Source organism: Hevea brasiliensis, chromosome 16 (assembly GCF_030052815.1).
Source record: "Hevea brasiliensis isolate MT/VB/25A 57/8 chromosome 16, ASM3005281v1, whole genome shotgun sequence".
NCBI classification, from domain to species: domain Eukaryota; kingdom Viridiplantae; phylum Streptophyta; class Magnoliopsida; order Malpighiales; family Euphorbiaceae; genus Hevea; species Hevea brasiliensis.
In genome coordinates this window covers 49,786,359-49,814,338 of record NC_079508.1, presented here as the reverse complement: position 1 = coordinate 49,814,338, position 27,980 = coordinate 49,786,359, and the positions used below count along the sequence as shown (strand labels likewise).

At 32.8% G+C, this 27,980-nt stretch overlaps 1 protein-coding gene across 1 annotated transcript; it reads right to left on the bottom strand.

Annotated features, from left to right (window-relative positions):
• Positions 1-17,221: 17,221 nt before the first annotated feature.
• LOC110672002 (uncharacterized) lies at positions 17,222-18,687 on the bottom strand. Its single transcript, XM_021834658.2, has one exon. The coding sequence runs from the start codon at positions 18,362-18,364 to the stop codon at positions 17,366-17,368; it is 999 nt and encodes a 332-aa protein (XP_021690350.2). The 5' UTR covers positions 18,365-18,687; the 3' UTR covers positions 17,222-17,365.
• Between the last annotated feature and the right edge of the window lie 9,293 nt (positions 18,688-27,980).

Here is a 27,980-nt window from a genome sequence, read left to right as displayed (position 1 = left end):
TGTCATTTGACTGAAAAATTTTCTTTGCCGACTATTGATTTATATATATATATAGACAGAGGTCATTTATCTATAGAAATAATAATAATAATAATAATAAAGCCTTTGTGTGTTTGTAATCTTGAACAAATAATAAAATTAAGTTTTCTTAGCATGCGAGCTGAATAATTTCTCTCACCTGTATAGTTTTTTTTTTCTTCATAATTCAAATTAATTTTTTAGCTACATATCATTTAGTTTTTCGGTTTACAAATTCTATCGTCATATGGTTGTCGACATCTAATCCATTTGAATTAAATGCACTGCGATTCATTAATATAACGTAGCGTATTCTATGATATGATATGATTTTTATTATTAACATATTTGAAAATATGATATGATAAAATAGTTTAATAAGTTTTCCTAGTTAGATGATATGATATGATAAAATAAATATGAAGATCACCAAAATATATTTTATTACTATTTTAAATATATAAATTATTTAAAAATATTTATTTAGATAAAATATTAATTTATAAATAATATTATCATAATAATAATTAAAGAAATATTTTATATTTTTTTAATTAACCACTAAATATACTTATAAATATATAACATTGAAGTTATATAATTAGAATTTTACATATTGCACAAGTATGAAATGGAAAAAAAAATTTTTAACAATATTAAATCATCAATTTGATGATTTGAAAAATTATAGTAAAGTGATGATTAGGAAACTATCATTTTACAACCATAGACCACCATTTTTGAGAAATAATCTTCCTAAATATGTATAGCAATCATATCATACAATATAAAACCATCATAAATTATGATTCAAATATAAGTGCCCATTTAACATTACCGTTAGAATTGCTGTTGAGAAAAATAATTTTAAAATATAATAGTTAGAAAATATTAAAAAATAATTTAAAATTAAATTTAATAAGTTTTAATTATAAAAATATTAAAATAATAAAATAAATTTTTTTAAAATTATTTTTTTAATAACATTTAAAATAATTAAAAAATAATAATTTTAGCCCTTCATTTGCAATGTTAATAAAAAAATTATATATGTAATTTAATTTTTTTATTAACATTGCCTACTCTAGTTGTATGACCACCCTCTTACCAATTAAATGAAATTCATTATTTGAAAATTTAAAAAAAAAATTAAATAATAAAAGTCCATCATTATTTTATATAGAATTATATATTAGATTTTGTTTACTATAATTTGAGGAGTTTGGTAGTTGGTACCACATTCATGAGGGTATTCTTTTTAAATTCATTAGTAAATCCATTGATATTAAAAAGTGATTTAAAAAGAAAGGATTCATTAATACCCCATTTAGGCTGATCCATTTTAGGTTGTATTTTAAGAAATATTCTCATACACATGTAATATTTTTTGCTGAGTTAGATGAGTTAATTAGAATATGTACACACTTAATTTTTTTTATTTTAAAAAAATCCCATATCCGATAACATTTATTGTATTTGAGTTTAATATTTTATCAAGTTTAATTTTTAATATTTATTTTGAGGTTGAGTTTGAGTTACCAATAACAACAATTAATGGGTAAACAAATCTTTGCTAGCGTGTATTTTATAGTTACTTGATTTCATACAAAATATAATTATTTTTTGTTATGGAAAATAAAATAATTTTATATAAATTTATAACTTATCATATGAGATTTTTTAAAATGATTTTTTTTTTCATAAAGTAGTTAATTACAAAAATTTTATTAACTTAATGCATACAATATTTTTTAAAATTTTAATAAATAATATTTAATAAACCTAAACTCATTCTCATAATTTTTTAACAAAATTTACAATACATAATTCATGTTTTAGATTTTTTAAAAAATATTATATATTTTATTTTGTTTAAGGAAACTTTATTTTTTTAAAATTAATAAAATTTTCTTAATTAACTAATTTATAGAAAAAAGAATGATTTTATGAAAATTTAATAAGATAAGTGATAAATTTATTTAAAATTATCTTATTTTTCGTAATAAAATAATTATACTTTATATGAAACTGTCACGACCCAACCTATGGGCCAAACCGGTACTAGGACCTAGGCCAGCCTAAAGCCCCCGAGGCCGTAGTAAGCTTAACTATTCCTTAACCCAACTCTAAGGCCCATTTGGACTCAATTTCAAGAAATCAACCGGACAGAGTCCGGTCATAAAATGGACCTTTCAACGGGGAGTTTTTGACTCACCCGACCTGTAAACACAATAAATCATCAATTGGGGAGCTTAGCTCACCCTCCACATACTCATAACAACATAAAATAAATGGGAGCTTTGCTCCCTCATCTAGTCCATCAAACATGCACATAATAATAATTTTACAGGTCCAACGTGATAATTATATTACACACCCAAGTCAAATAAATATTTCTAACACATGCGGAAATTCTAGAAGTTTATAGAATTACACAAACATGAATAGACGACCTGCAAGGGAGAAAAGCAGGTTAACCTTAAAAATATCCTCCTGTGGCCTGGAAAAATATTGAATAGGAGTAAGCGTTCGACTTAGAGAGTAAAATATCAATTTTAACCATAATCTCTATAACTATCTAAAGCTAATGCATCCTGTAGAGTGAAATGCAACATCAGCAACAAATTCACATCATAACAGCAAAAAGGTAATTTGGAGTACTCACACACCCAGTAATATCAATCATAATATATGGGCGCTGATCCCCTATACAGCTCTCTTAAATCCAACCTGTGCCAGCGAAGAACTTAGCTCGAACTTCCACTTAATAACCAAATCGGGGTCCCAGCGAAGAATTCAAGCCGTGTCTACCCGTCCTATCCATAGTCAACACCACATCACACGCACACCAACGCACGCACACTGCTCCAAATTACCACAACAACATCCATGGCACTTTCACAGTTGTGAATGCAACATAAAATGTGCCTAGAGCTTAACTACATAGATACATACATATAAGTGATGCATGGGCATGCTTAAACATATAATAATATCAAAATTACAATTAAAATTAATATTTTACTCACAGATTTGACAGCAGTCACTGTAGCGGCTGGGTGGAGGAAGAAGGCTGTCCCGGCTCACCTGATAATTACATTACAATTATTTAATACAATTGAATCAACACAAATCAAGAAAAGACCAAATACGTCCTAAGTCGTGTCGAAAATCCGGCAGAGTCTCCCCTATACCTAGGATCTACCCAACCTGCAAAAGGGCTCAAAACGCACTTCTATATTCACAATCTATACACCCACAATTCAATCATATCACACAGCCCCTCCTGGGCCCATCCAAACAGTCATAAATCACAATATGTAAATTTACAGTTTAGTCCTTATAATTGATCATTTTTGCAAAAATTGCCCAAATAAGCTCTAAAAATTCTAAAACTTTGCCCCGCGGTCCTTAGCAACATTATTAGGCTATTGCAAAAAGAATCATAATTTTCTTAGCTATCACGAATATTTTACGGATTTTTAATCCCATTTAAGCACTATAAAATTATGAAAAAGTAAAGTTTGGGTTTACCTATGCCGATTCCGACTGCTGGGACGCGCTCGGGACATTTGAAAATGGTGGGGTAGCCAAAAACTCGATCCAATTCGGAGACTTTTTCGGTAGCCGGTTTGTCTGGCCGAAAATTCACAGACCTGGACAACTGTCTAATTTCCGCGAATTGAAGATACCTACATGAAGCTCACAACACGGGGGTTAGTACATAAATTTTACGGAATTTTCTAAGCTCATTTAATGCTCAGAAAAATACTACAAAGTTTCGTGGGACCCACCAAAAAACGGTGTCGAAAAATTTTGAAATTTATATTGCCACGAAGCTCTCGACGAGTGGAGCGCTCTGGTACTCTCGGTTTTCTCGTGGGGTCCACGGTTTGCGAGAAATCTAGCCCAAAAGTCAAAATGGGCTAAAATTTTCCGGGCAAAAATTGGACAAACCGCTTGATGGATTTCGGTGTTTTTAGTGTCTATGGAAAGCTCTCGACGAGTAGATGGATTTAGATATAAGACCCGGTCCGATTGATGGCCGGATCGGCCGGATTTCAGCCGGGAAGGCGAAAGGTCGCACATACTGCCGTGATCGCTTCATGCGATGCTTGCCATAAAGCGGCCGGAGAGGGAGGTGGTCGGGAGGCGCCGGCGGGTTGGGGTAGAAGGGGAGGCGGCGGCGCGACAAGGGGAGGAGGGAGGAGAGAGAAAACGGGAGAGAAAGAGAGAGGGTTCAGGACACGCGCGGGGAGGAAGAAAAAAGGAAGAAGCCGGTCCGATTCGACCGGTTCGATCTGGTCCAGTTAGATTCCGTCGGTTCGATTCAGGATACAAAATTTTGAATTTTTACTCTGCCTTGGGACAAAAAACGAGGCCCAAAAATTTCGAAAAAAATTCTAGAAAACTCAGAAAAATTTGTAAACTCCAAATATATTTTTAGTTTTGTCACGTGGTCTTTAAATTAATTTTTAAAAATCATCAAAGTTTTATATTTTCGAGTAATCAAACCCGATTTCAAAAATCCGAAAAATTTCAAATAATTTCCTAAAATTTAAATAAAATTAAAACATCCATATTTACCCAAAAATAATAAATTTAAAAATTAGGGGTGTTACATTCTTCCCCCCTTACAGAAAATTCGTCCTCGAATTTTACACAAGGCAGAATAAAGTACAGGATTGCACATTGAACAGATAAGGGTATTTGCTACGCATGTCCCGTTCTGACTCCCAGGTGCACTCTTCCACTGACTGGCTCCTCCACAAAACCTTAACCATAGGGATCTGTTTTGATCTTAGTTGTCTCACTTGGTAGTCCACTATGGCTACAGGTTGCTCCTCAAATGTCAAGTTCTCTTTTAACTCTATTACATCCGGCTGTAGTACATGAGAAAGATCTGGAATGTATTTTCTGAGCATGGAGATGTAAAACACAGGATGAACATAAGAAAGGTTGGGTGGTAGTTCCAACCGGTAGGCAACTGCTCCAACTCTGTCAGTAACCTCAAAAAGTCCAATATACTGAGGTGCCAATTTGCCCTTCTTTCCAAATTTCATGACTCCCTTCATCGGAGAAACCTTCAGGAATACGTAATCGCCTACTGCAAACTCCACATCCCTCCGTCTGGGGTCTGCATAACTTTTCTGCCTACTGAAAGCTGTTTTCAATCATTCCCTGATTAAAGGAACTATCTCTGAAGTGTACTGCACTAGGTCTACATCATGCACCTTTACTTCTCCCATTTCCGTCCAACACAGAGGAGACCTACACTTTCTTCCATATAGTGCCTCATAGGGTGCCATCCCTATGCTGGAATGGTAACTGTTGTTGTAGGCAAACTCCACCAAAGCTAGTTAATCATCCCATTGACCTCCAAAATCCAAAACACTCATGCGAAGCATGTCTTCCAGTGTTTGGATTATCCTTTCGATCGTCTGTCTGCATGCGAGGGTGAAAAGCAGTACTAAAGTTCAACTGTGTGCCAAGTGCCTCCTGCAACTTTCTCCAAAACTGAGAACTGAACTGGGGTCCTCTGTCAGATATTATGGAAGCAGGAACTCCATGCAATCTGACTATTTCTCGAACGTAGAGTCGAGCATACTGTGCCACAAAATATGTAGTCTTCACAAGTAAGAAGTGAGCTGATTTAGTTAGGCGGTCTACAATTACCCATATCGAATCATATCCTCGCGTGATACGAGGCAACCCAGTCACAAAATTCATAGTAATCATTTCCCACTTTCATTCTGGAATAGGGAGCTCTTGCAGCTTCCCTGACGATCTCTGGTGTTCAAACTTCACCTTCTGACAAGTCAAGCACTTGGACACAAAGTCCGCTATGTCTCTCTTCATGCCATTCCACCAATAGCTATCTTTCATATCATGGTACATCTTGGTGGAGCCTGGGTGGTCACTGTACAGTGTATAGTGTGCCTCTCGCATGATTTCATTTCTGAGATTGTCCACATCGGGCACACATATCCTAGAACCTTGCACTAGGGCGCTATCGTTGGTGAATCCAAACTCACCACCTTCACCTTGCTGTACTTTTTCTATGATCTTCATCAATTGTTGGTCTCTGTGCTGGGGAACTCTAACCCTATCTCGCAAGTCTGGCCTCACTGAAAAATGAGCCAACAATACCCCCTCATTTGAAAGATCTAGGATTAAACCTTGATCCATCAACTCATGTACTTCCTGAATCAACGATCTCTTCTCTGCTGAAATGTGCGTCAAACTGCCAGAAGATTTTCTGCTTAAAGCATCTGCTACTACATTGGCCTTCCCAGGGTGGTACTGGATGGTGCAATCATAGTCCTTTAGAAGCTCCATCTATCTTCTCTGTCTCAAGTTTAAATCCCTCTATTGGAAGATGTGCTTCAAACTCTTGTGGTCGGTGTATATCTCGTACACTTCACCATACAGGTTGTACTTCAAACTCTTGTGGTTGGTGTATATCTCGCACACTTCACCATACAGGTAGTGTCTCCAAATTTTTAGTACAAAGACTACAACCGCCATTTCCAAATCATGGGTGGAATAATTCTGCTCATGCCTCTTCAGCTGCCTTAAAGTATAAGCCACTACTTTTCCATTCTGCATCAAAACACAACCTAAGCCAACTCTGGAGGCGTCACAGTACACGGTGTATCCTTCACCACTCATAGGTAGTGTCAACACAGGGGTGGTGGTTAGACACTCCTTAAGCTTGTAGAAACACTCCTCACAATCATCTGTCCAAATGAATGGAACATTCTTCTGAGTTAACTTAGTTAGGGGAGCCGCTATCCTGGAAAAATCTTGCACAAAACGCCTATAGTAGCCAGCTAGACCCAGAAAACTTCGCACCTCAGTGACTGTTGTGGGCCTAAGCCAATCAATTATAGCTTCAATTTTCTTGGGATCCACTTGAATACCTTCACTAAAAACCACATGTCCCAAGAATGAGATGCTTTTTAGCCAAAATTCACATTTTGAAAATTTGGCATATAGCTGGTGCTCCCTCAAAGTTTGCAACACCATTCTCAAGTGCCACACGTGTTCTTCCTCGGTTCGAGAGTATACCAAAATGTCATCTATGAATACGATGACAAAACAGTCCAAAAATGGCTTGAACACCCGGTTCATCAAGTCCATGAAGGCTACTGGTGCATTAGTGAGTCTAAAAGACATTATCAAGAACTCATAATGACCATATCTTGTCCTGAATGCCATTTTGGACACGTCCTCATTCTTGATTCTCAACTGATGGTAGCCTGATTGCAGGTCTATCTTGGAAAAGAATCTAGCCCCTTGGAGCTGATCAAACAGATCATCGATCTGAGGAAGTGGATACTTGTTCTTCACAATTACCTTGTTCAGCTGTCTGTAGTCAATACACAACCTCAATGACCCATCTTTCTTTCTCACAAATAGAACAAGAGCGCCCCAGGGTGAAGTGCTCGGACGTATAAAACCCTTGTCCAAAAGCTCTTTTAGTTGCTCCTTTAACTCTTTCAATTCTGCTGGCGCCATCCTGTAAGGTGGCATTGATATGGGGTTCGTACCCAGCACAACATCAATGCAAAACTCTATTTCCCTTCCTGGTGGCAACCCTAGAAGCTCCTCAGGGAAGACATCCATGAATTCTCTGACAACCGGAACATTCTCCATGTTGACACCTCCTACAGATGTATCTCTCACCAATGCCAAATACCCTTGACATCCACGCCTTAACATTTTTCTAGCACTGATTGCTGACACCAAATTATATGGAGCCACGCTCCTGTCACCGTCAAAGCTAAACTCTTTCACACCAGGTATGTGGAAATACACCTTTTTGTTCTTGCAGTCTAAAGTGGCATAATGAGCTGCCAACCAATTCATTCCCAGAATTACATCGAAGTCTATTACTGGTAGAGGAACCAAGCCTGCGGGGAGGATCTTTCCATCCACTACTAATGGGCTACCCGGAAAAACCATAGCTATATCTATGTTGTCACTAAGCGGGGTAGCTACAGACAAAGGGTATTCTAAAGTGGTAGGGTTTCTACCCAATCTCATGGCAAACACAGGGGAGACAAATGAGTGCGTAGCACCCGGATCTATTAAAACATGAGCCTCATAGGAACAGACCAGAAGAATACCTGCCACAATTGCATTGGAAGCCTGAGCATCTTGATGGGTCAGGGTGAAAATCCGAGCTTGACCCCTACCCTGAGTGGCGTAACCACGACATCGACTTCTACCTCTGATTTGCCTCCAAATCCACGCCCCTTGTCCTCGCCTCACATCGAATCGATCATCGCCATGCTGGAAGCACCCGGATACAACTGACGAGGAACATTTGCAACAGAACCCTGTGAACCCATCTGTGGCTCACTGAACACGGGGCATTCCCTAGCAAAGTGACCTGGTTGGCCACACCTGAAGCATACTCCTGAACCCATCATACAAGATCCTAAATGTCCTCTCCACATCAGGCGCAAGGTGCCAAGGAGGATCTGAACTGCACCGTAATCGGCTGTACTCGAACTGTGACCACTGCTGGATCCGTACCCTGGTCTGAACCCTCGAGATTTGTGTCTAAAACCACTCCTCTTATTCCTGCTTCTTCCTCTGTAATTAGTTTGGCACCACTATCTGTAGTACCCATGTGGGGAACACCTGAAGAACCCTCTGCTCTATTTTTCTTTGTCCTTCCGCTGTCATCCACAGCATAGCTAATCTCAATTTATCTGGCTCAATCAACCACCACATCAAAAGACTGATCCGACATCATGGCCAGGTTTGCATACCTCCTGTCAAGCCCCTTTAGGAACCTCTTCACTTTCATAGTTTCTGTAGCTACTGCTGTAGGTGCATACCTGCTCAATTCCAGAAATTCTGTAGCATATTCATCTACAGACCTGCCATTCTGTCTTAAGGCCTCAAAGGTCCACTGCTTTTGATCTCTAAAACTTTCTGGTACAAACCGGTTGATGAACAGTTCTATAAACTGAGTCCACGACAAACCCTCCATCCGAGGTAATACGTAGTCATTCATCCATTGTCTTGTCATAGGCCCCATGACATGATGCACACACTCAATAAGTCTTCTATCAGTCAACTGCAATTCTATTTCTGCCTGTCTGCAGGAATCCAAAAACCGATATGCATCGTCTGACACATCATAAGTACCAGGCACCAATTTCTTGAAATTGATGATCTATTTGTAAGGTTCCCCTTTTGGTGCGGTGGACTGCTGCTGCTGTGGAGGGTGGACCATATACTGCGCTATCATATCGATGGTTCTCTGCAACCCAGCTAGAGTAGCTGCCATTGGGTCCATGGGACCCTGTGCCATAAAAGACTGATCTCGAATCGTGGCTGCTCTTCTACTTGAGCAGCTCTAGGCCTACCCCGCCTCCTCGGGCAAAGGCTCATCTGGCCGACACCTTGTCGGTACATCCGCTCAGTGCGGGCGCCTCTGCTTCTACGCATTTTCCTGAAATTCAGTTGCATTAGCCCACAAAATTTCAAACAGCATGTTACACAGCTCTATAGACTCATATTTATACACAATATATGAAGTAGAGACTAGAAGCAAAGATGACAATGCAAGACGAATGTGGACCCTATTTTCTGCATGTGACTCCTAGTAGACTCTTCCCAACACTTTAGACAAGCATTCCCTATGAATCTGGAGCTTAAGCTCTGATACCACATTTATCACGACCAAACCTATGGGCCGGACCAGCACTAGGACCTGGGCCAGCCTAAAGCCCCCGAGGCCCGTAGCAAGCCTAATTATTCCTTAACCCAACTCTAAGGCCCATTTGGGCCCAATTTTAAGAAATCAACCGGACAGTGTTCGGCCATAAAATTGACCTTTCAACGGGGAGTTTTTGACTCACCCGACTTGTAAACACAATAAATCATCAATTGGGGAGCTCAGCTCACCCTCCACATACTCATAACAACATAAAATAAATGGGAGCTCTGGTCCCTCATCCAGTCCATCAAACATGCATATAATAATAATTTTACAGGTCCAAGGTGATAATTATATTATAAACCCATGTCAAATAAATATTTCTAACACATGCGGAAATTCTAGAAGTTTATAGAATTACACAAACATGAATAGACGACCTGCGAGGGAGAAAAGTAGGTTAACCTCAAAAATATCCTCCTGTGGCCTGAAAAAATATTGAACAGGAGTAAGCGTTCGACTCAGAGAGTAAAATATCAATTTTAACCATAATCTCTATATCTATCTAAAGCTAATGCATCATGTAGAGTGAAATGCAACATCAGCAATAAATTCACATCATAACAGCAAAAAGGTAATTTGGAGCACTTACACACTCAGTAATATCAATCATAATATATGGGAGCTGATCCCCTATACAGCTCTCTTAAATCCAACCTGTGCCAGCGAAGAACTCAGCTCGGACTTCCACTTAATAATCAAATCGGGGTCCCAGCGAAGAACTCAAGCCATGTCTACCCCGAAGGACCGGGTCCCAGCGAATATCTCAAGCCATGTCTACCCGTCCTATCCATAGTCAACACCACATCACACGCACACCAACGCACGCACACTGCTCCAAATTACCACAACAACATCCATGGCACTTTCACAGTTGTGAATGCAACATAAAACGTGCCTAGAGCTTAACTACATAGATACATACATATAAGTGATGCATGAGTATACTTAAACATATAATAATATCGAAATTACAATTAAAATTAATATTTTACTCACAGACTTGACAGCAGTCACTGTGGTGGCTGGGCGGAGGAAGAAGGCTATCCTGGCTCATCTGATAATTACATTACAATTATTTAATACAATTGACTCAATACAAATCAAGAAAAGACCAAATACGTCCTAAGTCGTGCCGAAAATCCGGCAGAGTCTCCCCTATACCTAGGACCTACCCAACCTGCAAAAGGGCTCAAAACGCACTTCTATATTCACCAACTATACACCCACAACTCAATCATATCAGACAGCCCCTCCTGGGCCCATCCAAATAGTCATAAATCACAATATGTAAATTTACAGTTTAGTCCTTATAATTGATCATTTTTACAAAAACTGCCCAAATAAGCTCTAAAAATTCTAAAACTTTGCCCCGCAGTCCTTAGCAATATTATTAGGTTATTGCAAAAAGAATCATAATTTTCTGAGCTACCACGAATATTTTAAGGATTTTTAATCCCATTTAAGCACTATAAAATTACGAAAAAGTAAAGTTCGGGTTTATCTATGCCGATTCCGACTTCGGTGATGCGCTCGGGACGTCTGACAATAGTGGGGTAGCCAAAACCTCGATCTAATTCGAAGACTTTTTCGGTAGCCGGTCTCTCTGGCCGAAAATTCACAAACCTGGACAACTGTCGAATTTCCACGAATTGAAGATACCTACATGAAGCCCACAACACGGGAGTTAGTACATAAATTTTACGAAATTTTCTAAGCTTATTTAATGCTCGAAAAAACACTATGAAGTTTCGTGGGACCACCAAAAAACGGTGTCAGAAAATTTCGAAATTTATATTGCCGCGAAGCTCTCGACGACTGGAGCGCTCTGGTACTCTCGGTTTTCTCGTGGGGTTCACGGTTTGCGAGAAATCTAGCCCAAAAGTCAAAATGGGCTAAAAATTTCCGGACAAAAATTGGACAAATCGTTAGATGAATTTCGGTGTTCTTAGTGTCTATGGAAAGCTCTCGACGAGTAGATGGATTTAAACACAAGACCCGGTCCGATTGGTGGCCGGATCGGCGAAGGTCGCGCATGGCCGTGGTCGCTTTCAGCGACGCTTGCGCTACAGTGTGGCGCCGCGAGGGGAGGTGGTCGGGGAGAGCGCTGACGGGGTGGGTGGCAGGAGGCGAGCGGCAAGGGGAGGAGGGAGGAGAGAGAAAACGGGAGAGAAAGAGAAAGGGGTCAGGACGCGCGTGGGGAGAAGAAAAAAGGAAGAAGCCGGTCCGATTCGATCGGTTCGATCCGGTCCGGTTCGATTCGGCCAGTCCGATTCAGGATACAAAATTTTGAATTTTTACTATACCTTGGGACTGAAAACGAGGCCCAAAAATTCCGGAAAAAATTCTAGAAAACTCAGAAAAATTTATAGACTCCAAATATATTTTTAGTTTTGCCATGTGGTCTTTAAATTAATTTTTAAAAATCATCAAAATTTTATATTTTCGGGTAATCAAACCTGATTTCGAAAATCCGAAAAATTTCAAATAATTTCCTAAAATTTAAATAAAATTAAAACATCCATATTTGCCTAAAAATAATAAATTTAAAAATTAGGGGTTTTACCTAAGTAATCATAGAATTTCCCCTTTAATGGAATAACCAAGAATTTTAAGCATTATAAAACGAGTATCCACATGATTATTTTATTAAAAAAAATCTAAAAAAATAACAAAAGGCGAAATTAAATGATCTAATTTGAGCTTATGAGAAATTTTTATCTAAATCTGATTTATCATAGATCTAAAATATATAATTTATTAAATTTATATATTTAATAAATAAATTTTATTATAAATTATGTATATTAGATAATGATAAATCAAGTTTAAATAAGAAAAATTTTAAAAATGAAAGCAAATAAGAATCATATCTAAATCAACATGAATTGACGAATTCAATTAATTCAGTTTAGAGTTAAAATTGAATTTTTCTTTAAAAAAAGTTTAATAACTAAATTTATAAAAAATATATGAAAACAAAAAGGAGGGGACATTAAAATTATGAAAAATATCTATGACAATTTTATTATTTAATTATTATTTATATAAATTAAAAATGTTTAATCTATACTTAAATTAGGCTTAATTAAATTTTTTATTATAATTTAAAATAAAATTTTATAAAAAATAACTAAAATCGGAAATTTATATTCCTTTTTAAAAAAAATGTTACTTTCTTGTTTTCAAATAATTTAGATTGATTTTTAGTGAATTTTATAAAATTAATTAGTATACATGCGCACGATCTTTTTTGTTTTTCTAGAAAATATACATGCAAATTGTGGCATATAAATATTTATATACCTCTTTTATAAATTAAATAATTAATTTTTGTAATTATTATTTCCGATTGCAATATGAATTCCTATTAAAGAATTTTTTATTTAATTTTAATTATTTATTAAATATTTAATTTAAATAGTTATTATTTCATATTGAGATATGAATCCTACAATAATTAATATATTCTTAAGTGTAAATAAAATTTTGATTTTATAAGGAAGTTTAAACGTAAAAAATTAAAAATAAACCAAAAAAAAGTTTAAAATTAAAAAAAAAATAAAAATAAAAATAAAGTTTGGAAATCACAATTACTGAGAAATCTTTTCATGCAATAGCGAAGGCTTTGAATAAATATTAATGGCATTAATTAGGTACAATTAGTTGGATTTTACAGACAATTTATGACTATGACAGCACACATTATGCCATTTTTAAATTATCAAAGAATTTCAAAAAATAATTAACTAAATTTATTAATTTAATTCATATTATTTTATATAAAGTAAAATAAACAATTATATATTCTCAGCATTAACAATATTTGAAGTTTTATATCTATTTTTATAATTAAATTGGCTAAAAATTAATATAGAAACTTATTATTATTGTTATTTAAAATTTTTAGTTTGATTGGTTAGAGTTTTCTTATTCTTATTTAAATTTAAATTTTATTCTATTAAATAATAGAATAATTAGATATAAAACGTCAAATATTTACATAATTTTATAATTTTATTCGGATATAAATACAATAAAAATATTTCAATATATGTAACGAGCATAGTATTTTTTTTTTATTAAAAATATATAAAATTTATTTTACATTGAAAACGAAATGAAATAAAATAATTTAAAATTTAATTAATCAAGTGAATTACGGTTTTAATTTACGATATCCATAGTTAAATAAATTGAATCCAATGAAGTGAATGTATTTTATTTTATGAATATTTTTTTAATTTTTTATGTTTTTAGATATAGATCCATCTAATAATTTTATAATTTAAATTTAGAAGAATTAAACAGGCTATGCTTGTCCAGTTTTCATTAAATAAATTAAATTAAAGATTTTAAAATCAATTTAATTTATACGGTTTTTTTAATAATTATTTGCTTGTATATACACAATTAAAATATAATTAAATTATCTTTTAAGTATTTCCACAGTTTTAATTTGGATTCTTATTATAGTTTTCTTTATTTTATTGTATTATTATTATACATGTTATAATAGAAAACTTCTATTAGTTTCAAGGTTTATTAGTTAATTAGAATGATTTTTTTTAGTTATAAATAAAAAATTAAATCATAAATACATATGGTGAGTACAGTTAACATGCACTGCACGTTACATCTATGAGTTACTCGGACCGTCGGGGCAGCCGACCCATGGCTTTGTTGGGTCTTTTTGAGCAACTAGCATCAATTCTTACTAGCCATTCCATAAACAAACCAAGAAGCAGGTTACATCTATGAGTTTTTAATACATATTATGTAACTAAAAAACCGGTGCTAATTGATGGATGCCTCATGCCACTGCTTTGTAGACTATACAAGGTCTCAATATATAATAAGAGTACCAAGTAACATCAATGTGTATTCTCAGCCTTCTCTCCGCTACATTTCGCTTTTCAAGGGTGGAGCAAAAAGAGAAATTTTCTCTTTTTAACTTTCATACTCTTAGAAACTAGGTCTCTTTTTCTGTCGAGCTACATCAACTGTCTCCTATCCCTCCGGACGAAGGACAGCTTTTCTTTCCTAGCACGGTGTGGGTTTCCCCTTTCTTCTCTGAGGTTTATAGATATTTTTGGGTTGGTTTTGTTTGCTTGCAAGTTTGGGGGTGATTTTGGGGGTTTAAATGAAATCTGCAATGGCTTGGTTCTCAAGCTTAGCAGCAGTAGTGCTTTTCCTTCTGTGGTCATGTTTTTGTTGATGGGTAAGCGACATTTGTTCTCTAACTTAAAGCCAAGAGTTGTTGTCGATCAACGGGTCTCATTCTTTTAGTCTGTGTGATAACTCTTGGAGACGTTACCGGTGCCACTCTCTAAGCATCCAGTCTCTCAAAGGCAAGAGGTGCAAAAGAGCTCTGTCTCGCACCCATATGGTCCCCTTGGCTTTAGATCTTGCCTTTCACCTTAGCTTTGTGTTTGCTTCTTTGATGCTAAAGGTTTCTTTTAGGTTACTCATCTTTCGAGAGCGGGTATGCGTTTGGAATCATTGAATTTGGCTTTGGGTGATTCCTTTGGGCTTCTCCAATTATCTATCACCTGCTCTGGGGTGGCTTAGACAGGGTTCAACTGTTAGGGTGGGAGGTTGTTCTCCTTCCACATCTAGATCCTCTCTTCAGGTCAAGCCAAAGTTTAGGGCTTTAACATTATTGGGCCTCATTCTTATTTTTGGTTCTGGGTTGGACAGCCTATTAGGGGCTGTTTATACGTTCAGGCCACGGTTATCTGGCTTTATGCTTGTATTGTAAGAATTAGTATGATGGGCTAAGTTAAGTTAGTTTTGGGTCTTTTCCCGTTTTAGTGAAAGTCTATGATATTGTAGTAGGCCTGAAGCTCTTTTCTCCCATGCTTTGAATTTTATTTTTGGAAAAAGAACTTTTTTTTCACTTCTCAAAACTTGCAAATTTTAATTAATTAATTAACACCGCCAGAGAAATGGAAGAGATAATCGTAGTCAATGTAGGAGCAGGCCTGCAGGCTTAGCAGCCTCTGCATGTCTTGATCGTCTTAACATCCCTAATATATATATATATATATATATATATATATATATATATTAAAAGAATCTACTTTTTTATAATTGTTGGTTATATTCTATTTGATTTCAACTGTACCGTTAAATTCGAATTTATAATATTTTATATTATTGGAATCCATAAATTATTAATTTAATATTGTTGAAAAATAATTATTTATGTCATTATCTTAATTTTTTTAAAAAAATCTTAAGCAATCTTATTATTATTATTATTATTATAAGGCTTTAGAATGAATGTATTAAATTGAGCTGCTGGCTACTGATTAGCTAATTTAGATGTTTTTCTATTGTTAACCTTTTAATAAAAAAGTAACTTGAAGGTACGCGTTACTAGTAAATAGGAAAAATCGCCTAATATTAATAGAATAAATTATAATTTAATTTTTAAAATTTAATAAAATATATATATTAATTTTTATATTTTTAAATTCACTTATTTAATTATTAATATTTTAATAAATTTATATATTTTTCTCTACTTGGATGTATATAGATGCAAAAGTTTTCATATTATTTTTTGTATTTTTTAATTATAAAATAATATAATATAAAAAATAAATTTTCTAATTACATTCTTTTAGTTTAAATATATAATATATCTAAAATATTGATAAAATAAAATGATAATATTATAATTAAAATAATAAATATTTTAAAATATGAGACTATTTATAATATTATTTTGATATTTTTTATAATTAATGATAAATTAAATAAATATTTATTTAAATATCAATAACTAAATAAATGAATATTAAAATTACAGATTTACTAAATTTTAGAGACTAAATTAAAATTTACCTAACCTTTTTAATGACAATTTCCCTCATTTGCTAACTGCAGAATACTTTTTTATTACAAATTTAATCTCATGATCTACTTGATAAATACGATAAATCACAATATAGTAAAATATAATTTTACCTATATAAAAAAGTTCTAACTCAAATTGAAATTCCAAATCAATTTCAGGAATCAAGCTACCTATCGATTAAAATTCACTGGTAACATAAAGGGTAACTTTTAACTTTTTTTTTTCTTAAAAAAAAAACTTTTTGACCATTGTTTTCATTTTTTTTTTTTGCTTTTCCGCTTCAAATAAGCATTGCTTTGGATAGGTTCGCGAAGTTAATATTCTAGTAGTTGGTATGGCACGTAAACGTAGCATTGCCTGGTAGTTTCAGCTTCCTGTTAAAGTCTAAATCTACTAATGAATTTCCTGGAAAAATTCCCTTCTCGATGGTTATCGTCAGAATACAAAATCTTGCTTTAATTTCTTGTGGACAAAGTCAGCTTTACCTGCCCCACCAAACGCAATATGAAATCGAATGGGTCTTGGTCAAACACAGATTTTCCAGGAAAGTTTCATACAAAATGAAAGAAGAAGAAGAAAATTCCGAAGGGAAAGAAAAATCACAAAGCAACAATCAGATCGATTTGATTTATACCGTCTGAAGATTAAAAAACTAATACAGGAGTAGTATTGGATAAAGAAAAAGAACTATTACAGCTTATTATTGCGATAAATATATATAATGGCACGAGATACGAACTGGCTCAAACTTGAAATTGTTCAAGCTGGACATCCTTAGACTTCAGAGGGACATATTCTCCCAGATAAACTTCAAGATGATCTGATAGTGCAGATTTGTCGATATTCTCATGGTGATAAGATTTGCAGACGAAGTAAATCACTGTTTGGATAACAAGTCCGAACAGAAACAATATAAAAAGCAACAAGAAGCAAATGATCCCATATGATACCCTACTAACCGTTCCTAAGGATCGACCATGAACCACCAGTATCTTAAATGCTACCTGAATTAAGAATAGAGACAGATTGAGCAAGAAAAATATAATTCCTGTCACCAACAACTTCCCTTTGATTAGAGCTCTGCTCTTCTCCATGGCCTTAAACCCACAAGCCTCCTCTAGCACAGACACAACACTAGCCAGCTGCCAAATTATGGTCAAGTACACAATACCAACGGCGTACAAAATCCAGAACGCAAAGAAAGTCACAGCCCCAATACTAGTGTCAGAAATCAAAATTATCCATGCGATAAAGATCAGGAAAGCAACTATGTTGTAGGCAAAAAGAGCACCAAAAATACACAAAAATGTGACCATAAGCCTCTTCCAAACCTTAGGGACAACGCTCATAACCTTGGTGAAGGTGATATCTCGCCCAGTATAAATGCAAGCAATGGTGTAAACAACTGCTGCGGTTGATAGAAGGGAAAAAATAAGAAAGAAAGTGAAGTATGCAATCTTGAAGAGCCAGAAATATGTCCATTCGGAGGAGATTAGATCGTTTAGTTTCTTGGATCGTGGAGAGCCAGCTGTTGTATGATCTAATTGTATTTCATCATGTATAATATTGGAGAAGATGAGATCGGTTATCTGGATGTGAGCTAGGAAGATGAAAGACAGAGGAAGAATCAGGGCTAGAGTTATCTGGGTGAAGATCTTTCTCCATGTGAATATGATCTTGTAGGATTCTTTGTAGATATCGAAGAATCCAAGAAATTGCATCTCTTCTTGTTCTCTATCCATGCCTAAGTGATCGCTGATTTCTTGAATGAATGAGTTTCCTGGGGAAGGAGGAGGAGGAGGGTTGGGGGAGAAGAGCAAATTGAAGGTGAAAGAAAGAAGATAGTTTTGGCAAAGGATTATAGGCAGGAAAACTGGACTTTCTTGCTATGAAAACTGCCCCTGTTATTCCAATCAACTTCCAAAGTCAAATGACAAAGTCTATTACAAAAACTTACAGAAAAAAACAAGAGCACAGTCTGTATTAATAGATAATTAGAGAAATGGAGGTCTTTTGCTCGTAAAGGACGGCAGATGAATATGTGGACTACATATTTAATTGATAAATCTCGTTATATTATATATTTTGTATCTTTAAATTTATAATAAATCGAATGAAAATCCATAAAAAAGCATCGGGTCGTTCACGTCGAAGCTGAATATTCTACGGATGGGAGTCAATTTCCATGCTTCTTCATCGTCGAAATCGAGCCCCGTCAACACGATTGCGGTTTGCCCTCTATCTATCATTTGCTTGGAAATTTCCATCTCTCTAGAATTACTGACAACTCCTTCCACTCCATCACCATTTCCATTTAGCCCCCTATTCTACAATAATTCACATTTTAGATAATTTTTATAACTAATCCTTGAATTTTATTTGTATTTTATTTGTATTTTTTAATTTTAATTTATTATTAAAAAATTTCTAAAATTTAATTTCATTTTATAAAATTCTCTCTAATATACTATAACAAGTTTCTAAATAAAAAATAAATTAAAATTACTTTTTAATCTCCTTTTTTTTCTTATTCAATTACCATTTAAAATTATCATAAAAATACTAATATCATCAAAGGAAAATTTATTTTTTATTATAAAATATTAAAATTATATTTGAAACATCGTACTGAAGAGATTTCCTTTTTGTAAAAAAAATTAAAGTAATGAATTAAAATTAAGAGGTAAAAGTGAAATACAATATTAATTTTGACATTTAAAATAATTATTAAGCATAAAACTTATATATGGAGATAAGAATGCATATTTAAATACGCTCACATTTATGAAATATATAATAAATAATAAAATTATCAATCAGGGAAAAATATTAGTATTTTGTCAAATCAATAAATTAATAGTCTGTGTAATCACATCAATTACGATTTTAAATCCAATTATTCTAATTTAAATCCATTATATTCTAAGAAAGTTATTTTGTCAACTTGGTCTATAATCAAATATTTTTTAAAAAAGAAATTAATATATTTTTATAATTTATATGTAACTTATAAAAATAAAAAAAAATTAAGATTATGAGAATTTAAATTTTTAATCTCTTGTACTTAATAGTTATATTTTTTTAATATGCAATTTATTATATTAACAAGGTCCATTGGATAAATATAATAAGATCAATAAAGGGCAAAGGTCCAAAATTAACCCTTAAAAAGCTATCTAACTAGTTAGTAAAATTGCCGAAATTCCTTTCATTTTAAAAATAGAGAAAAATTAATTAGACTTTTCATTTTAAAAATAGAGAAAGATGAATTAGAATATCTCATTTTATATATAACTTTTTATTTATAATAAAAAGAAAATTTCATATATAATATTTATTAAAATATCTAAAAATAATTTCAAACTTAATTACATTAATTCTAACTCATATTAAAATTAATAAAAATAATAATCATTAATCATTATAAGAAATTTTACCTATTCATTATTTTATATCCTTCAATAATTATAAATTTGACTTAAAATCTGGTTCATCAATGGAGGAGAAATTATCAATTCCATATATTCCAATATCATTCAAGGAGCTAAAATAATTACTTATAATGTCCTAAATCTTATTTTCATTTTCCTAAATTCAAATGTAATTCTCTTATATTGGCATCAAATCGTGGCCAATTCCAAGCTCCGATGCCGGAGAATTCATACTCACAGCGAGAATTTAAAAATAATTTACAATGAGCTAAGCCAATAAAAATTTGGCACATCAAAATTAAAAGAAAATTTCTGAAATTATATTAATAAATAATTGATCCATAATATTTCTGAACTTAAATATATTTATTGTAGAGTTTTTTATTCTCGTACAATAGGAAGTAACTTAGCTAGTACTAATCCACTTAGCTAATATTAATCCTAATTTTGATCTTGAAAACAAATTATTTTAATCCCAATCCCTTGTTTGAAATGTAAAATTTTATACAAATTTAATTAATTTTTTTTATTAATTCTTATATTTAGAATGGAAGAATCAAATTCTTTTTTACTTAAAAAATTTTTTATTTTAAAAAAAATAAAAATTAAGTATCATTTTATGAGAATTGAATTGAAATTTTTTTTTATAAATAATTTATTTCAAAAAAAGTCATCAATAAATATATACTTTCCTTCTTATTAGGCTCATGAACCATTCAAAAAGAGAAGATAAAGCTCGTGACCTTTGAGGACCAAACCTAGAAAAAACTTTATTAAACCCTTCAACAAAACATAGGATAAATTTACTTAGCAATTATTTAATTTTGTTAATTACTTCATTTCAATCATTATATTTTAATTTATTTCAATAAAATACTTTTTTTTTTCATTAGCAGTTACTCAGTTCAGATTTTGATAATGTGGAAACCCATATATAATAATTATTTATTATTATTTTATTTTAATTAGTTAATAATAATTTAATATATTTATAAAAAAAATATTTTATTGAATGACCTGCTTATATATATATATTATTTTTGAAATTTAATATATATCTGTAATCTGAACAATCTAGTTCAATAATAACTCTTATCCCATTCTATACCTAATAGAACTCTTCAAATATATATACCCTAATAATATCTTTTTGCTAAACTTTACTCTCAAAACTTATTTATCACCTCCTTTTTCTACCAAATACTCTCAACAGGTTTTTTCATCATCTTTTATTTATTATTATTATATATATAAATTTACGATTTATAATCTTATGTACGCAAAGAATCTATAAATTCTTACTTATCTATTCATCACTTTAAATTGAAACTTTAAATTCTATTTCAAGGTAAAAATTCTCATTTTTTGTTCAATAATAGGTGAATTTGATTTTATTTTCTTTTCTTCAATTGTTACAACTATTCTATAAATTCATTTTTTCTTTGACCATTGATATTAAATTGGGTTAATCATTATTGCTGTGGGACAAAAAAAAAACATTGAATATATATATATATATATATATATATATATATATATATATATATATATATATATATATATATATATATTGTTAAAGTTATTATTTTATTATATTTTTTTTTCTTTCTTTCTTTTCTTACTTTACTTTTACAGTTTCCTCAAAACGTATTTTTTTGGTATTGTTATTATTATTATTATTTTTAACTTTGGCTCCAAAATAAGATTTTATATATATTCAATGGGTCTATCATATTAGTTTAGTTGATCAAATTTTTACTATATTTTGGATATATAGGAGATTCGAATATTCAATCTGTCAACTGAAATTGTCTTTCTTTTATTGAATCTAGCTATTATTTTGGAGATTTCAAGTGAGTGGTAATTATAGTATATGGCACCATTTTAGTCCCTTTTAAAATTTCTTATTATTAAAATTGTTATTAAATAAAATTTTAAATTAATATTTTAATAATTATTTTACATGTGATTTTTTAGAGTTTTATTTTATTATTGAATTTTATTTTGATTTTGGTTAAATAATTAATTTTGTCAATTATCTCTGCATTAGAGCCATTAGGATTCTGAGAACAGGTTTTTAATGTCTTTTATATTGATTGATATCTAATTGTGGAATTTATAGATGTGTTACGTGAAATTGATTTGAGATTGATTTGATCTTATTGACTCTCTGAAATTATTGAAATAAACTATTAGAATTATACTGTCAGTTATTCTTCATTATATGAAATCTTTGGGTTGATTTTGATTGATTTTTGGAAATTGATTTTCTGTTTTGAATTGGTACTGCATACGATTCAGATTCGCTATCCGCCCCACCGTGGACTATCACGGTATTAGGTTGCATTGTTGAGTCATGCATCATTGCAATTTATGGTTTACATTAGTATTATATCCATTGATATCTGTGAAGGAGGAGGAAGGTATCTAATATCTGGTAGCGCGCTTACCATTTGGCCTTTGGTGATATGGGTATCATCACTTTGGTGTACTGTACCATAAAATTTTATTGAATAAATTTCTTTTATTTATATATTTTATGCAATTATTTTATTAATGATTTTGATAGCATGAGCATGATTTTATTGAATAGAAAATTTATTACGAAATTAATCAAGCGTCTGCCTGTTTCTGTTCTGTTGTGTGCTATAATTATCATTCACTGAGCATTTGCTCAAATCACGTTTTCTCTGTCTGTTATCTATTTCAGATCAGTAGAATTCTGCAGCTGATTCAAATATTCAGTTCATTTTCTAGAGAGGGTCAATCTTTGATTTGTTCTCATGGTATGTCCGAATTCATGTTTTCTTGGGCTAATAATTAGTTTAGTTTGTTGAACAGTTTAAGTTTTCATTTGAAATCTGTAGAGACTCCGCAGTTTACTTATGGGATATTTATGATGTTTATTCAGTATTTTGTTTATTTGGATTTTATCTATTTTTTGGGATTAGTAAGTGAAAATATATTCATTCAAGATACTCTGATAAGGCTTGTATGATTTAAGAATACTTAAATTATGCGCCGGTTGCGACACAGAATTTTGGATCTTTAACGTCTTTTCAGTTTATCATTGCTTTAAATATTTGCGTCCTTTGTACTTTTTCACCTGTCTTAATTTGGCTCACATTTTCAGATTTAATACTTGTTTATTAAAATGAATAGGTGCCTGAGTCTGTTAAATGTAAGAGGAGAGCTAGGGGCAAGGGTCTTAATGGTAAAAACCTTGATCCAACAAGGGAGGTACCACCTCAAACTATTAATCAGACATCTGAACAGACACCTATGGCTGAGACTGGGGCACAACCATTCCTTTGTTTCTCCATACTGTTCCATGAGATTTAGGCAATTGAATGATGGGTTTATTCGCCCTAGTGTTTCTCCATGGGGTGCTCATGTGTTATTTGTGCAGAAGAATGATGGGTTTTTGAGAATGTACATTGATTATAGGCAATTGAATAAGGTGACTGTGCTTAATAAGTATCCTCTCCCATACATAGATGACCTATTTGACCAATTTCAAGGTGCAAAGAATTTTTCCAAGATTGATCTTCGATCTGGGTATCATCAATTAAGGGTCAAGAAAGAAGACATACTCAAGACGGCCTTTAGGACTAGGCATGGACACTATAAATTTTTTGTAATGTCTTTTGGTCTTACTAATGCTCTAGCCACTTTTATGGATCTCATGAATAGAGTTTTCAAGCCTTTCTTAGATCAATTTGTTATAGTGTTGATCGATAACATTCTAGTGTACTCAAAGAGTATAGAGGAGCATAAGCAGTATTTGAGAATTGTCCTTCAGACCTTACAGGAACACAAGCTATATGCCAAGTTCTCAAAATGTGAGTTCTGGTTAGATAGTGTGGCTTTCCTAGGCCATACAGTATCTAAGGATGGGGTGTGTGTTGATAAGAAGAAAGTTGAGGCAGTGCTTCATTGGCCTAGACCCACAACTGTGTTAGAGATTCGTAGTTTCTTGGGTTTAGCAGGGTATTATAGACAGTTTGTTCAATACTTCTCTCGTATTGTAGCACCTTTAACTAAGTTGACACAGAAGAATGTGAAATTTCAGTGGTTTGAGGCTTGTGCAAAAAGTTTTCAAGAGCTTAAGACTCGTTTAACTACTGCACCAGTGTTAGCCCTTCCGTCTGGATCAGAGGGTTATACAGTGTATTGTGATGCTTCTAGGATTGGTTTAGTATGTGTTTTGATGCAGCATGGACGGGTTATTGCATATGCTTCTCGTCAGTTGAAAAGGCACGAGCAGAATTATCCAACTCATGATTTGGAAATGACTGCAGTAATTTTTACTTTGAAAATCTGGAGGCACTATCTGTATGGTAAGACTTGTAAAATCTTTACTGACCACAAAAGTCTCAAATACATATTTGACCAACGTGATCTTAATCTTAGGCAAAGGAGATGGGTAGAATTGCTGAAGGATTATGATTGCACCATACAGTATTACTCTGGAAAAGCTAATGTGGTGGCTGATGCTCTAAGCAAGAAGTCTTCTGGTAGTTTAGCCCATATATCTACCGAGACGAGGCCTCTGATTGGTGAATTACATGAGTTGCTAGATCAGGGAGTAGAGTTTGGAATCGTAACTGGATCATTCTTAGCACATTTTTGAGTTAGGCCTATCTTGATTGATCGAAGTAAGGCTACTCAGAAGAGGTATTCTCAGTTGTGTGAGATTATAGATAGTATTCATCAAGGCCAAGCTCAGGGGTTCATGTTAAATGATGATGGAGTTCTTTGTTATGGCACTAGACTTTATGTCCCCAATGTTGATGAGTTGAGAAGAGAAATCATGTAGGAGGCACACCATTCTGCTTACACAGCACACCCAGGTTCAACTAAGACGTACCGTGATTTAAGGGAGCATTATTGGTGGGGTGGCATGAAGAGGTATGTTGCAGACTTTATTGCTAAATGTTTGACTTATCAACAGGTTAAGGCAGAACATCAGAGACCATCTGGGTTACTTCAGCCATTGCCTATTCCCGAGTGAAAGTGGGAGCATATTACTATAGACTTTGTTGTGGGTTTACCTAGTACACGCGGTGGTTATAATGCAGTTTGGGTTATAGTGGACAGATTGACAAAATCTGCTTATTTCCTTCCTGTGAAGACTATATATGACTTTGCTAAACTTGCACAATTGTATATAGACAAGACTGTTAGTCTTCATGGTGTTCCAATTTCCATTGTCTTTGATCGTGGTACTCAGTTTACTTCTCGATTTTGGAAGAAATTCTAAGAAGCTTTTGGAACACGAGTAACATTAGTACTGCTTTTCACCCTCAGACAGATGGATAGTCAGAAAGGACCATACAGACATTGGAGGACATGTTTCGTGCACGTGTTATGGATTTTGGTGGCTGTTGGGATCATCATTTGCCTTTAGTGGAGTTTGCTTATAATAATAGTTATCAGGCAAGTATAGAGATGGCTCCATATGAGGCATTATATGGTCGAAGGTGTAGGTCACCGATTTGTTGGGATGAAGTTGGAGAAATAAGGCTTACTAGACCAGAGTTGATACAGTTAACTTCAGAGAAGGTTCAGCTAATTCATGATAGACTTTTGACTGCTCAAAGTCGACAGAGAAGTTATGCTGACCCTAAGCGTAAAGATGTAGAGTTTATGGTTAGTGATCATGTATTTCTGAGAGTTTCACCTATGAAAGGAATCATGAGGTTTTGGAAGAAAGGGAAGCTTAGCCCTCGTTTTGTTGGTCCATTTGAAATTTTGGAGAGAATTAGAGCAGTTGCTTACCATTTAGCCCTTCCACCTGCTTTTGCACATGTACATCTAGTTTTCCATGTTTCTATGCTTAGGAAGTATGTATCAGATCCATCTCATATTTTGCAACCTCAAACCATACAATTTAGGGATGATATGTCATGTGAGGAGCAACCAGTAAAGATTTTAGATCGACAAATTAGGAAACTTCAACCTAAGGAAGTGGCTTTTGGTCAAAGTTTTGTGGCATAATCACTTAAGTAGTGAGGCCACATGGGAGGCAGAATCTGAAATGCGAGCCAAATATCCTCACTTATTTGATTCTTTAAGTTAGAATTTTATCTGTTTAAATTCGGAGACCGAATTTTTTTAAGAGGGGAAATATGTGGAAACCCATATATAATTATTATTTATTATTATTTTATTTTAATTATCTAATAATAATTTAATATATTTATAAAAAAAATATTTTATTGGATGACCTGCTTATTTATTTTATATGTATATATATTATTTTGGAAATTTAATAAATATCTGTAACCTGAACAACCCAGTTTAATAATAACTCTTATCACATTCTATACCTAATAGAACTCTTCAAATATATATACCATAATTAAACTTTGCTCTTAAATCTATTTATCACCTCATTTTTCTACCAAATACTCTCAACAGGTATTGTCATCATCTTTTATTTATTGTTTTATATATATATATATATAAATAAATTTACGATTTATAATCTGATGTACGCAAAGAATCCATAAATTCTTATTTTTCTATTCATCACTTTAGATTCTATTTTCAAGGTAAAAATTCTCATTCTTTGTTCAATAATGGGTGAATTTAATTTGATTTTATTTTATTGAATTGTTACAACTACTCTATAAATTCATTTTTTTTTTTATCATTGATATTAAATTGGGTTAATCATGATTACTATGGGACAAAAAAAAACCTTAAATTTAGATTATATAAATATATATATATAATTCCGATCCGGTGCGTCCATTCGTCTCGTCCATTCATTTATATATATATATATATATATATATTGTTAAATTTATTATTATATTATATATATATTTTTTCTTTCTTTCTTTTCTTACTTTACTTTTACAGTTTCCTCAGAACGTATTTTTTTGGTATTGTTATTATTATTATTATTATTTTTAACTTTGGCTCCAAAATAAAATTATATATATATTCAATGAATCTGCCATATTAGTTTAGTTGATCAAATTTTTATTATATATCAAATATTTAATCTGTTAGCTAAAATTACCTCTCTTTTATTAAATCTAGATATTATTTTAGAGGTTTTAAGTGAGTGGTAATTATAGTACATGACATCGTTTCAGTCTCTTTTAAAATTTTTTAGCATTAAAATTGTTATTAAATAAAATTTTAAATCAATATTTTAATAATTATTTTATATGTGATTTTTTAGAGTTTTATTTTATTATTGAATTTTATTTTGATTTTGATTAAATAATTGATTTTGTCAATTATCTCTACATTAGAGCCATTAGAATTCCGGGAACAAGCTTTTAATGTCTTTTATATTGATTGATATCTAATTGTGGAATTTATAGATGTGTTACGCGAAATTGATTTGAGATTGATTTGATCTTATTGACTCTCTGAAATTATTAAAATAAACTATTGGAATTACACTGTCAGTTATTGTTCATTATCTGAAATCTTTGGGTTGATTTTGATTGATTTTTGGAAATTGACTTTCTGTTTTGAATTGATACCTGTACCCAGCATCTGTATCTGCTATCTGGCCCTGCCGTGTAGATTATCACAGTATTAGGTTGCATTGTTGAGTCATGCATCATTGTAATTTATGGTTGAGGAAGGTATCTAATATCTAGTAGCGTGCTTACCATCTGGCCTTTAGTGATGTGGAGTATCATCATTCTGGTGTACTGTACCATAAAATTTTATTGAATAAATTTCTTTTATTTATATGTTTTATGCAATTATTTTATTAATGATTTTGATAGCATGAGCATGATTTTATTGGATAAAAATTTATTGCGAAATTAATCAAGCGTCTACCTATTCCTGTTCTGTTGTGTGCTATAATTATTATTCACTGAGCATTAGCTCAAACGACGTTTTCTTTGTCTGTTATCTGTTTCAGATCAGTAGAATTCTACAGCTGATTCAA

What these genes read in the sequence shown, in the direction of transcription:
- LOC110672002 (XM_021834658.2), bottom strand. Translation starts at nt 18,364, where the DNA reads ATGGATAGAGAACAAGAAGAGATGCAATTTCTTGGATTCTTCGATATC.